The sequence below is a fragment of the Lichenostomus cassidix genome, chromosome 5 (assembly GCF_008360975.1).
Source record: "Lichenostomus cassidix isolate B80296 chromosome 5, HeHo_3.0, whole genome shotgun sequence".
Lineage (NCBI taxonomy): Eukaryota > Metazoa > Chordata > Aves > Passeriformes > Meliphagidae > Lichenostomus > Lichenostomus cassidix.
In genome coordinates, this window is record NC_139486.1 from 31078312 (window position 1) to 31092740 (window position 14429).

General features: G+C 35.2%; 1 protein-coding gene across 6 annotated transcripts in view; it reads right to left on the bottom strand.

The window, feature by feature from the left end:
- The window catches only part of FMN1 (formin 1), a 186119-nt gene that overhangs the window by 104262 nt on the left and 67428 nt on the right, over positions 1 to 14429 (bottom strand). For all 6 annotated transcript variants that reach the window (XR_014852599.1, XM_085062047.1, XM_085062049.1 and 3 more), the window contains one exon: positions 9204 to 9265. Coding sequence is in view for 5 of the 6 variants with exons in the window: in XM_085062047.1 (XP_084918173.1) it covers positions 9204 to 9265 (62 nt within the window). In the remaining variant the exon portion in view is untranslated. The remainder of the gene's footprint in view (positions 1 to 9203; positions 9266 to 14429) is intronic.

Here is a 14429-nt window from a genome sequence, read left to right on the forward strand (position 1 = left end):
TCTGCAGAATGGAATGAGGCAATTCAACATGCAACACACCAATAAATGTAAATGATATATTGCATGCAACTTAAGTGAAGCAAATAAAAGAATGAAACCACACTGTAAGCTAAAAATTAATTTCAAACTTTTGTTGAACTAGGACCATGAAGAGTTAACACACAAAATGCAAATATTCCTTTCCTGTCACAAACTCTGTAGCTACTATCCCGCTCTGCTTCTCAGTTGCAGATGCTACCTGAGTCTTAGGACAGCCTCAGTTACTATGTCTGTATAGATACAAAAATAGTAATACCTATTCTCTGTGGTGGTGTTCACAAGACTATATGCAAGGAGAAAAAAACCCTTGAATATTGCTTATAAAACACTTCTAAAATACAATATGCAGAAATACAGACTGATAAAATTCTACATTAATAATTTGTTTTGATGATAATTTACTTAAGTTACAATGTTTCTCAATTGCCAGGAAAATTACATGAATCATTATTTTTACTGACACATATGGCGTATTTTACATTTGGCATGTAAAATGTGAAAACAATGTAAAAATGGCTGAAAACAAGCTGAAGATGAAGTTTCAGTGACAAAAACTACAGAGGCAGTATGGATCCAATAAGAAAACTGATTGTAGTAGAGAGCAAGTTGTCTCTGATCTTGGGAGAATGTTTTTGGACACCTAACAGCTTTTTTATTACTGGGGCTGATTAAAATGAAAAGCCCTACTACTAAAATGTTCTTTTTGATGAGGTTTTTTGCCATGAACTATAGACCTTGCAGTCCAGTGGGATACAAATCCTTTGATCCTGTGCAGTCACATAAATTCAAAGTCGTAAACCAACATTGAATTTGATTTTATTAGTGTGGCTGATGTTGCCAGAATTGTAATGCAACCTTGTTTTTCTTCTCTTTTCTTCCTTTTCTTTCGGGGAGGGGATGGAAAGGAGAGTTTACTGTCAACATTGCTTCACAGTATAAAGAACTAATTTCTTTGGCAACCAGGCTACAAGATCAGGCATTTTAACAAAGCTTTGTAACGATACAGGAAAGCAATAATGTATGTTGCTAAGCTGCAACCAATTATTTGGCTTAAGTAAAAGTTGAGGCAACATGCATTATTAGTAAAGCACACTGAAAACAGTAACCAAAGATAGTTACATATCTATAGAAGGATAATGAGCAGCAATGAATACTACGTGTCAACAGGAAATATTCAGCCAAATAGAGCGACGAGAATAAAAAGAGAGTAACTCTACACTTTTAGAAACTGACAATTTTCATTCTTCATAATGAACACAATTTTTGTCTGAATGTTCTAAGAATTTTGAGAGATGATGAGCCTCTCCACCAAAATAAAGAGGTTTCTAATGTGCAGTCAAAACAACAAAGAGAGATTCTACATGGATAAACAATAAATTATGGAAATGACTCTATCTGTGTAAAAGTCATACCTACTTTAAACTGAGATCTCCTGCATGCTAATTATTCATCACCATATTACTCTAGATGTTCCCATTATAGAATTTGAAGAAAATATTGCACACAAAAATGTCTTAGAAAAACCAGCCTTGGTCAATTACTCAAAAGGGAGCACTCACAACAATCTTCATTTTATCCCTTTCCATCAAGGTTTCCATAAAGTGCAGCTACACAGAAACTTTCTCTTCAACAGAACTAGTATCTCATTCAGTGAACATGAATGATGGGAGATAGTCCAGACAAAAGCTAAAAGCTGTATAATGAAAAAGCAGCAAGCTTTTATTTTAAGACTTCTGTTTTATGTGCGCTGAATTTGAAAGGTATGTAAGAAGGAAGTGTGGACCCTCAGAAAGAGACACAACACTTGTAAAGTAAAGGCATAATAATGCTGACCTGGAAAAAGATCCTACACTTGCTCAAACTGCAAAATTCCTGCATGATGAGTCACAAGCCATTTTAGTCAGTTTTCTTCAAGCAGTCACCAATGATACACCTTCTTTTACAAAAATCTATCTTGAGATTCTGGGATCTAAGATATAATTTCAAAGTAGGCTAAAAATTAACTGTGACTGAACATATATGCAAATGTAAGCATCCCAATAAATAAATCTGTTATACCTTAGGTCTGTGAATAATAAGATTACACACCTATCCTGACAAATATTGTAAAGTCCAGTTTATACTTAAACATGTTATGACAGTAGAAAAAGCACAATGAAACTACTTATATTCATATCAAATCTTGATTAATAAGCAAGGCAGGGTATCACTCACTGACCAACAAAAATAAAATCAAATATTGAATGAACTGTATTCATTCCAGGATACATATTCTGGAGAAAATTGCCCACATAAAAGTAAAACATGTATTGTGATGCCCAGATCCACATCTTTGTCATCTACCTCCTACTGTTTTCTGTCCTAATTTTTAGGCTACTTGGTTTGCCCTTCACCTTGCCAGTGTCTTGAGACTATATGCTACTGGAACTGCCAATCCTAGTATCTCTGATCTAGTATCTACTTTTTTATCTAAAGCTGTACTTTTCCCTTCTCCATACATATGTCCAGCTCTTGATGTCTGCTTTGCTTTCCAGTGGTTTTTCTTTCACTTTGCCTAACCATCAATAATTGGGTCAGGAGACAGATAATTCTGAAAGCATCTTCTGAAGGATGATTCCCACCTAATCAAGAGTAACTTCTGCCAACCATTAATCAGTGGAACTTAGTTTTGACCCAGTGATATTTTATAACAACTGTGGTGGCTTTGTGGAAATGGCAATTAAAAGTTTGTTCAACATCAGAAGATGTAATAGATTCAATGATCACTAGATTTGCAAAGCCAGAAGCTGCCAAAAAAATCTGGTCTGTACTGAACATGAGAAAAAAAAGTTTTATTTTTAAAATTTTAACTTCTAATTTCAGACAGATTTTCCCTGTATCAGCAAAATGTTCATCCTTGACAAATGCGTCCCTGTTCTAAAACCAGGGATATTAGAGCCAGAACTTTTGAACAAAAGAATATTATATACTTAGTTCAGAAAAATGCCTTACAACTACTAGATTTAAACAAATATCTGGTGTAGTAAATTTCAAAGCACAGATAATTTTGGCAAGAATGCATGGAGTACATCTTTTCAAAATCAAAATGGTAACTTTGATAATACTTAATTTTTAGTGGCTTTTATAATTCCTTGATCGCACTTCAAATTATTTCTCTTGTAGATAATTGTTTCGTATGTTACAAAAGTCTTCAATATCTGTGAAAATAAAATGTCATCCTGCTCGAAGTAGGTGTTCTACTTTATTCTCCTAAGTGCATCATATATTTACTCAAGGCAAAGTGATGGGATAAATTAATTTTCACAAACCAAGAAAAATGCATCAAGTTATAATGAATTTTAAGAGTTTCGTTTTAGCCATAATTGAGCAGAATGTTTTGTAATGTGTCTAAATTTGAGCAGAAACTCAGTCTTGCTTTAGTTTTAATGCTGTAAATTGTCTTGCTCTGTGCACATTTTAACTATGGACTACCATGCCCATGTGCTGAAACAGAGTTAAAGAGATTTTCACTGTTTCCAATACAGGGAATACGGTCTGTGGTAACTTCTTAAATAAACAGGAGAATCTTTTGATCAACATGCGGAATTAGCAGCATTCTGCAGCTGACACGAAGTTTAAACAATCTAAGTCTCACAGTGAAACTGCATTGAAAATAACAGAATGGCAATATGGCAAGTGGCCATACTGAAAAACACCACAACACAGTGAGAGAAGAATTTTCCAGGACATTCAAGATATCTGATAAGAAAATAATCACAATGCAAACATATTGTTAAAGGAAAATAAGAATGAAAAGCACCCATTGCATCAAAAATATGAAAAATAGGAAGTCAATGGAGGAGATGAAGGGGGAGAATTATTTTTCATGTAAGTATCAGAGCACAGCAGAGACGCTTAAAATGTCATCAAGAATTTGATCACAGAATATGAAATGAATATAGAGATGTGCAAGTTTTTAAAGCATAATTAAGCACTGAACTGGGGAATATCTTCGTACAACATGAAGAATTTTTCCAAACTTCCTCTCTCAATGAAGATGCAGAAGATGCAATTTTCAAGTGGTTCCAAAGAGATTAAGTGCTGCTTCCTTTAGAAAGCTCTGTTCTGTTGCTCCTATCCTTTGCTATTGCTCAACAGTCTGCTACTTCACCTTCTCTAGCACTGGCTATGCAAACTTCATTTTTCTCCTGATGGGATTTTACTATTTTAGGAAATGCAAACTTTAAAGATAATGTTGCTTCCATTGTATGGGAGCCTTAGGAGTTCTGAAACTTATATTTTAATACAATTTCATATGACTTCAGTCAATTTTTTCTCATAAATTTTACACTTTTTCCTCTCTTGCATCACAGAGAGACTCTGCAGTGAACAGCAAGAATTCCTTTAAAAGGACAAAGTAACCAAGAAGATTCATAAAGGCACACAGTACACACACAGTGGTGTAACCACACATTTAGCAGCTGAAAGACTGAAACATTTCAAGTTAGGCAAGATTAGTATCAATAATTAACTGCAAGCTGGGAGACCTTCATCAGTTCACCACATGGAAATGCTGAAAAGCCTGAACAGCTCATTAGGAAGGACTGACTAATAAACCCTTGCTGACCTTGGCTGCTCCTTTGAGCTGCAACTCCACCACAGAGAGAAGCATACCTGATACAGATTTTCTTCTATATGTTCATGCTGGAATATGAAAATCCAACAGCGAACATTCAAAGCAGCCAGCCACCTTATGGACACATTTCATTTTATAAAAGTTAAAAACAACCTCTGCATCCTGAAGCAAAATTTTTTTACCAAAAGTCAGCATATATTCACGTATATACAAATGTTTTAGGTTTTATAAGTACTATGGCATATCACAACTTTCAACACTATTCATCACTGGCCCCCATACTTCAATAGTAGATTTCAAAACATAGAGATTTCTGACAAATCATGATATCCCTATCCCATGCAAGAATTCACATATGCCAACACAAAACTGAGGGGAAAAAACCTTAAAATTTTCTTTTTCTCCAGAAGAATAATAAAGATCCCTAAGAGCATCCAGGTCAGATTTCTTTAATTTAATCTGCTCAAAAGAATTCCAGTTTGTTTCAACAGTTTATTTATAAAAAAGATTTAGACAAATTAAAATATTTTAATATGTTTTCATTTGGTGTTAAAACACCCAGTTTCTGATGTATGCGCTGAAGCTGAAATGAGATTTTACTTCTACATATATGTTAAAGACATTTCAAATTGTGAAAATAAAACTGAAATCACCAACTTCTGTAAAGAGGTATTTTGATAAGCATTCTGACACACAGCTTTCAATATTATTCACCATTGTGTCCCACAGTTGAATTAAAAAATTCAAAATGTAGCAGGGAGAAGCAGCAACTTTTGTCATACTCATGTTATAATTAAAGAGCAATGGAAGCATTCATAAATGGAAATATTCTGACCACGAGTGAAAACAAATGGGAAAGTGAAAAGACAAAGAAACAAGAAAGGACTTAGGAAACATGAGACATGAAAAAACAGATTTGTAAAAGAATGAAATGGTCACCACAGAGCTAGAGTTTTATTACATTATAAAAATGTAAATGTTTTTATGCCTTTGTGGTCTCAGTACAAAATAAAAATAAATGAACTTTAAATTCGACTGGTGCTATGACTTCTTCTTTCACATTCCTTTTTCTTCCACATTTTTCAATGTTTTCTAAGGCACTCTGAGGCACTGGTTTTTAATCTCAATTTATGATATGAAATCGTTTTCAAAGTTAAGGAAGTTCTTCTGCAAAAAGGAAATTACTTTCTAGCCACTTCTACATTTCAGCTCTTGGAACCTTCACAAAAAAGCAAAAATGCAAACATTACCAAGGAGGCCACAAAGGTCACTATGAACACCTCATGATACATTCTTCTCTAAATGAGGCCAGCTTGCTTTTTCTTAATGTCGCAGGCAGTTTTATACCAACTGCATCACCATTCACTATTTCCTAATTCAATAATATGTTTATAACTGTGTTAGATGTAACTATACAGGTATTTCTTTCTAAAATTCGCCATGAGATACTTTGAGAGATGTAAAAAGAGGATTTTATTATGTAATATTTATTGACTAATTTATAAGCTAGCTATAGCTTGTAACTTTTATCAAATACCTATTATATTTGTTTTACTGTATTATATGACATGCATTATGTAATATTATAAAAACCTAAAAAACACTATTATTCTCAGTTTGGAAATATGTAAAAGATCTAGCAAGCTGGTGGAAGTCTAACAATCTGCATCAAAGAAAAACACGCATGCATAGGGTACAGGGTTATAGACAGCTTAGGACTTTCATTCCATTTTCAAAAGGCAATATTAAGCTTCCATGTAACTAAAGATGAAGGGATATTTGGTACCTTTGTGCCTAAGGGAACAAGGAGACATTGGGGAAAACCTTAAATTGTTTATCATTTTATCAACTTAACTTATGGGGAAAAAAATATGCCGCACTCTTGTGCAGTTATGTGTTGGGTTAAATATTAAGCACTGCAATCAAAATACTGCCTTCAAGTAAATTCCTTTCTTTCAGAAGTCAGCAGTCCATTTACATTATTTTGATTTAATGTTGTCATCTACTTAGTCGGCTATTAGACACTTAAGATTTGGTTCTGCAGGACAAAGACTATGAAGGTAGTGACAGCTATGACTTATCTACTGCACAACTTCAATTCTAGCTCCATAATGTGCAAGACGATCTCTGACCTAAAACTAAAACTGTCAGATACACAAACAGTGGGCAGGATGTTACCACCACACACACTCTCTCAGCTTAAAAGAAAGTATGAAACAGGCACACGTTTTTGGGAACTTCTGAAAGACTCAGCTGACATCTAGTGGCAAGAGCAGGGAAAGCAAAACATTTAAAAATACAGAACAGAAATAGTTTCATGTCTTAAAAATACACTATTGAGTTTTTGCAAATATTATGTGAAAAATTCAATATATTCTTTGAATGTAGCAACCATATTACCCTTTTTATATATTACCTACATGTGGGTGATTCAGTTGAATTATATACATTACTTAACCCTTCAAGAGTAATGAGTTATACAGATTGTTATGCAGTAAGAGATGGTACACATTCATCAGTAATTGACTCGGTGTAATAAATGTTGTAATCTTAATTAGTACATACACTACATGACAAAAACTGATTTGAAGTGACATCAAAAAGAGTAAGAAAGGTTCAAGTTTTGGTGACAACATAAAGATGACAAAATAAAATACAGTACTGTCATTCACCCTCCCTATCCTCCCAACAATCACAAGTGATGTACATCTTTCAAGACTGCTACATTCACTGCAACTTCATGTCTCACAGAAACAGCACCAACCCCTACAAACCGGCAGTACGGGTAAAGTCCTGGTTGCACTCTGGGTTTTCTGTATGCAGTTTATCGGAAATTAACACAGTGATAACAAATACTGAAGAATAAAAAACAATTAGGAATTTCTGTTGACATACTCAAGAAAAAAAAAACCAACAAAAAGAAATAATACAAAAGTATAGGGCACTTTCTAATGCTAAAGAATAAACATATCAATCACTTATAAGCCACTACATACAGGTTTCCATGGACAGATTCTAGATAATGTTGTTTATTTTCACTTTCAGAGAGGAGTTTAATAATATTTTGAGAACTTTCCCCTACATATACCTTGCACAACTTCTTAACATTTTTCTAGGCCTCTTAGGAATAGCAAAGACTAAGAGTGTTACTCCTAACCTTTTGCAGAGAAAGTATGACAATCAAACTTCCTTATAAACACAAGATACAGGATTCAGAGCAGTTTGCAAAATAACTAGTTCAGAGAAATTCCTGTCTGTAGGTTCTCTCAGTGTGTAGTACAAAACCAGATTTAACCCTAGAATTTCCAATGGTTGGGATATCTACCATCATATTTTTCTGTTATACCCTTAAAGAATAAAATGTAACAAGTTATTACCTTAAATCACAACACTATTTTAATCGCCCATTATATGTTTCCATTGAAATTTTGTAATGTGAATTTCAATACTTCATACTATGCAATAATGTAGAGTAGCATGTACTAAAAAATGATTTTTTTTAATCTTGAAAAAATGAAAAGTCAAAAAATTCAAGTCAAATGAAAGACAGTCAGGAAGTCAAGAAATTAAAAGATAAGAAAGACAGTATAAAGAAAAAGTATGTTCTTCTCCTGTGCATTCCATTTTTACCAGTGCAAACATTGGCAACATAAAGAATGAACAAAAATCATGTCCCTGTGCTGTTATATTTAAATGTTACAGACTGAAGCGATTTCAGGTTAAAGCAACAATATTTAAATGAATCACAAAAGGCAAGAAAAATTCTTTTGAAATTAAAAACAAAATAATAAAGGACAACAATAGAAATGCAGAGAAAAAAAACCTCTTTAAAACGTTTGAACATTAGGGTCATAGAAGAAAGAGCCTCTTAAAGTAGACAAGCTATAAAAATAGGAAAAAGGAATTTGAAATTACCCCCTTTCATTTGGAAAGCTACTAAAACTTAGAAGCAGAACCAAGAGTTTATGATTTACTAAAGAATCAAGACTGCATAGTAGCATCTGACTCTCAGATTTCACCCACTATTAAAAATAACATACTGCAGTAAATTTTGACATTATCTGCACAAAATGAGTAATTTAATGCTGACCCTCTGGACACAAGACATATCAGGAATGCAGGAAATCAATATTTTCAGCCTATGTGTTGTTTACATTATTAGTCTGCACTGTGTATGGGGCTGATGGGATCCATCTGTCAGAGAAGGGGATAAAGCCATAAGCTTTGCCAAGCTGGTGAAGCTGTTGTGGGATGGGAACCTCAAACCATCCCACAGTACCAGTTTGATCCCAGGGCCAGCAAGAGACAGCAAGAGCATGGAGAGGGAACACAGGTCAGCAGAAGAGCACCTGAAGAGGTGCACAAAGGAATTTTTGAGTGCAGGTATAGATTTTAACCAGATTAATTTTAGCTGAGTTGGCAGTCAACTAGAAACAACTTCTACAAAGACAAAATTAAATTCTTAACATTTGACAGAAAGTATATGTTTGCACTACTTAAATCATGCACTAAAATCAGCAAAAGAAAGTAAATTATTAAAAAGGTATACCTTTAATGTTTCAATTTCTTCTTTGTGTTCCCTCTTTAAATGCAGAATGGCAGCTTGGTACTCTGCAGAAACAAAAAAGTACATTCCATTAGAGTCAGAAAACAATGTGCCATCTTCAGCATAGAGTATTTCATACAGCACCCTGGGTCCAGAATGCAGGTGCAGGCTCTCAAATAAACGACCTTTTACAGTGGTGATGGAAAAGAAAATCTGAACATGGTAATTAGCATTTTTTTTTAAGACCACATGACCAGATTTTCCATGGTGTTTCTGAGAGGATAAAGCAGAGGTCTTCCATGCTGAGAAGGGAAAAGAGGGGGGGAGATAAGACACACTTAACAAAAGAAAATGTTAGTTTTGCTTAACTTTGCAGCTAAATGCAGAACTGATAGGATATTATGACATGCACATGCATGCACACACACACACACTTTAAATCTAAAATAACATGCATCAAATACAATGACTTAAATGGAACTGCAAACATACAATCACCATACACAGTCAAACTGGATAAAATAGCAATCACAAATACAAATGAAGACCTCAGAAAGTACCAAACAGCAAAATGCAAAGAATTCTTTGTCTTAATTCTATCAGAAGAAGATTAATTACAGAGTTCAAGTACAGAATACTGTGAACGAGACACAGGATAGCTCTGGCATTTAGCAAGAATGTAACAAAATCCAAAGGCTAAAAGCATGAAACTGAAAGCCAGAGAAATTTAAATAAGCAGTGAAAAAATGAGGAGGCCAGGCATTGATCCCACAGGTTTACTGATGGCTGTAACGTTAAGATGTTGATTTACCAAATGCACCTCTAGAGCCTCTAATACGGTGGTTACCCTCAATCTGCACCATGACTGCATTTGGCCAGATGAAGAAAAAGAAACCCTTTTAATGCTCTGGTGTCAGGGTTCTAAAGAGTCTCCTGCAAGACACTAGTCCAGAAACTACAGCCCCCCTAAACAAGAGACTGCACATTGTTCTTAGATGATCAAAATCCCACTTCTATCTGCTTTCAAATCAAAATTCAACCAAAAGTGTACTTCCAGTTTCCTGGCTTGGGCTTCTGCTTCTTTAACTAAACTCTAATTAAAACATGGATTGAAAATAGTCCAAAAATTTTAAATTTCACTGTCAATGTTCTCTAAGACTAAGGAGTTTGTACAATCCATTCAACAGCAGAACCAATAAAATAGCATTAAAGTCTCAAAGTATCAACCAAAGTACCAGATCAGTAAAATATTCCAGGGCATAGGTGCTTTTTTTTTTTTTTTTCTCTTAAGAGCACATGAAGGAAAGAGAAAAGAAAATATAATTTGATCATCACCCTGAAATCTGCATGACATGGAAGCTTTTACGTAAAGCTGTTTTTTTCAAACACAGGTGAAGCTATACACAAGCAGCTGAATCGAGACACAAAATCAAAAGGAAAAGGGATCAGTATTTTACAAAGCATAAAATAGAAGCCTTGGGTGATTCCAGCTAGTAATAGTATCTATCTGAACTCCTCCTTCCTCTCTGACAGGTCTCTGCTTAGTGCTTTCCAGCATGGGAAAACGGCCTGACTGCTCTGCTAGAATCACAACTGGTTAGGTCTACAAACTTCTAGATTTTCTGTTGTTAATTCCTTTGACTGATTGATATTTCCTCTGGATACAGGCTCTGCATATTCATCCACCTAAACAGGACTTAAATAAGTTGCCTCAGGTGCCCAGAAAAAGCTGTGACCCTTCTGGCACCTCAGCTGCCTAAGCACTCAGTTTGCAGGGCATGAACCTTATGAACGTCCTGACTTGAAGGTTAGCTCTTTAAGGTCACATGAGAACTGAAGCAAACACTAGGCTCTGAAAATGCTCCTAACAATCAGTTCTTAGTTTGACTATCAGAAGGATACTGATCTATCTTAACAAAAGATCTGCTTTCTAAGAGGGATTGCCCAATGCTTAAAATTCTTTGGGATTTGGGTAAGAGAGTCATAATTCACCTATGTTGATATGGACCTGCACTAGCACCAGAAGCAGATTTTTCACGATGTCTACCCATTCCCAACCCTATGTTGCTTATTTTTTTCATCTTGGCACAAATGTTTGTTCAATTAGAGAGTGATGGAATGAAATCTAACACAGCATAAGAAGTTTAACATTTTTTTAACAATTAAATATATGTCATTGTTGGCACATGTTTTTCATTGCTTCTAGCTGAAAGCTCTGCAACAAGTTCTAGAGCTTGTTTAAGCTTTGCTCTAAAGCAGAGGTAAGACAGAGTAGAAATTCTTTTACTCTTTACTTATTTCTTAAAAATATGCTTAGAAAGTACTAAGCCATAAAAATTAATAATCCTAACTACTTTCTTAAAACACTGATACTGCCTAAAAGCAAGTGCATCATAAACAGATATACCGTAACAGATTTAATAGATTATCTATTAAGATATAAACTGACATTCAACAGCGTGTCTTTTGGTTGTTTTTACCATTATATTATTTTTAACTAGAAGAAGAGACTATGTATTGGATAGAAGCTAACACCCAGCAAAGTACTTTAATTCTCAAGCAGATGTTTAGTTTTCTGTACAAGATATTATAATGAAAATCACATCACAATTATATTGTCTGGCATAATATAAAGTAATTAATGTCCATTCCTTTTCAGTGTCTTGTGAAATCACCCTAATTTTGTATAATTCTGCATGGACAGTTAACATCTTAAGAAAATATTCTACATACAGAGATGGCAATCAGAATCATTAAAATGCTGAAGAATTTGACTAGAAAAATAATTGTCTTCATGTAATTCCAAAAATCAGTTCCTTAACATATTGGCAACAGAATAATAAAGTTTAATTATGCAGCGGAGTTGGGATGCTGCTTAGAGTGGTAAAAATCACAACAGCAAAGTAAATAATAATGACATGTTAACAGAAGGAGCTGTAATGGGAACAAAACATAAGTCAAGCTGTATAAACTACTGAATTCTTAAACTCCATTGAACTCACAAAAAAAAAAAATCACATAGACTACACATGTAATCCAGAAATACCAACGTATCACTGAGTGATTTGTCTAGGTTAAAAATTAACAATGCCAGAGTTTAAGAAATCTGATATGGCTCTGTGTGTAGCCCACCTGATTCTCTCATAATCACTGTATAATTATTTGGCCTTATTTGTTATGACCCATGAACACACGAGGGTAGCTCTCAGAGCCAGCCCAGACACAAGGCTGCAGGCGAACTGTATTCACCTCCCACTTCCTGGTGCTGCCGTACCTTAAGGTTCTTCAAGGCTGACATGGAAAAAAAGCTTCTAATCACAAACCACAGAATGGCTGAGGTTGGAAGGGACCTCTGGAGGCATCTGGTCTGCTCTTGCACCTCTCCCAGAGCTGGTTGCCCAGAATCATGTCCAAACAGCTTTTGAATACTTCCAGGAATCTCCATCCTCCTCATCCTCTCTGGGCAAGCTGTGCTAGCTTCTCAGTCACCTTCACAGTGAGAAATCGTTTCTTGATGTTTAGCCAGACCTTTGTGTGTTTCAGTACTCACACTGATCCTGACACCATGCCCCACCTGGCTCCCTTGTTTTTACAACCTAGATTATAGTTCCAAGCTGATCCTTGTGTCACAAGGTGACCCTGTACTGTATTTCATGCCAGCATATCCCCTAGTTTGTGCAATGTCAGAGGGGCTGCATTTTCACAAAATCAAAGTATCATTAAGGTTGCAAAAGACCTCCAAGACCAAGTTTTCCCCAGACTATACAACCCCAGCTCCCTCGGCTGCTTCTCACAGGATTTACGTTCCAGATCTTTCACCAGCTTTGTTGCCCTGGACACGCTCTAACACCTCAATGTCACCTTTCTGAAGCTTTAAATTCTTTTTTTATGACGGATAACAGAAGGCTGATTGTACAAATATCCTGTTGTACTTGCCTGGTTCCAATCTGCCTGCCGAGAAGACAGTGGCTATAGGGCTTAAATAAGTTAGCTTCCCCTTAAGCATATATTACTCTTAACAACTTTTGAGACAAATTAGATAAAAATCAGATGACAAGTGCTCCTATCCAGAGTACCATGCACTGAGTAACAGTAGACAAATGCCTACAGCCTTTTAGACATCAACATGTGCCAGAGCAAAAACTGTACAAATACACAGAGAACATTAGGGGTACACAGGTATGACACCAGAAAGTTTTATTCATGTTCTCTTGAATAGCAATTTTTAAATTAAAAAGTACCTGGAACCCAGAAAGTTGACAGATAACAGAACTTACATATGGGGAAAAAAATAATGCAATACAGAAAAGTTGCTTATCCTGATTAAGTTATAAAAAAAGCACAATATCTTCAATAGCTATTGCACTTTATGAGTTTTAAATTTTAACTCAAAATAATTTGAAACAAAGGAAGAGATATTCAATACATTGAGCTAATTTTTAAAACTCTGTGTTTTCTAAAATTTTGCCTTGAAAGCTAATCTTGCAAATAAAATGTATAACACAGGACTGCTCAAATGTACATTTAATAATCATAAAAACCAAGTATCTAAAATAGCAGAATATTCTAGTTTTATTAGGCCTTTGGTATCTGAACAAGTCCATCAACATTTACTGCCCCAACTGCTCAGCTTTATTTTTTTTCCTGACTTTCTAGGATAAGCGTGGTCTCCAGGCAATACACCTGTAGTTTCTGTGGGCCCATTTGGGTCTATGGTTTCTACACAGAAAGCTGAGCTACAATATTGAAGTGCTAATGAGAAAGGACGGTTTAGTTTCAGCTGACTTCTTTAAAACACACTGAATTCCCAAATAAGTACATCTCTAACCCTTTTAGTTAGAAATTCAGATGATCTTCAAAATCTGAACCTTGTATCTGTATGATCAGTATTGTTAACTGCATTCAGGAAATTGCATTGGAAGAGATGAATGGTGGGATTTTCTTTCTCTGTTCCACAAACAAGTCCAAGATGTTTACTTGTTTGTTTCACTGGAATGAAGGGCAAAAGCATGAGATTTTTTTTGGGATAGGCAAATACAATTTGCCCACTTACCTGGTTTCCCTGTAGGCAGGAAATCACACAAGTGGCCTCTAACTATAAGTTATAACCTAAGAGTTTCAACAAAACTCTGCACCACCACCAGAGCCCTGTGAGGAAGAGCCCACTTGGAGTGAGGTGTCATGATTTAGGAATGCTACTCCCCAATTTGGTGTCCCCTACCAAAACTA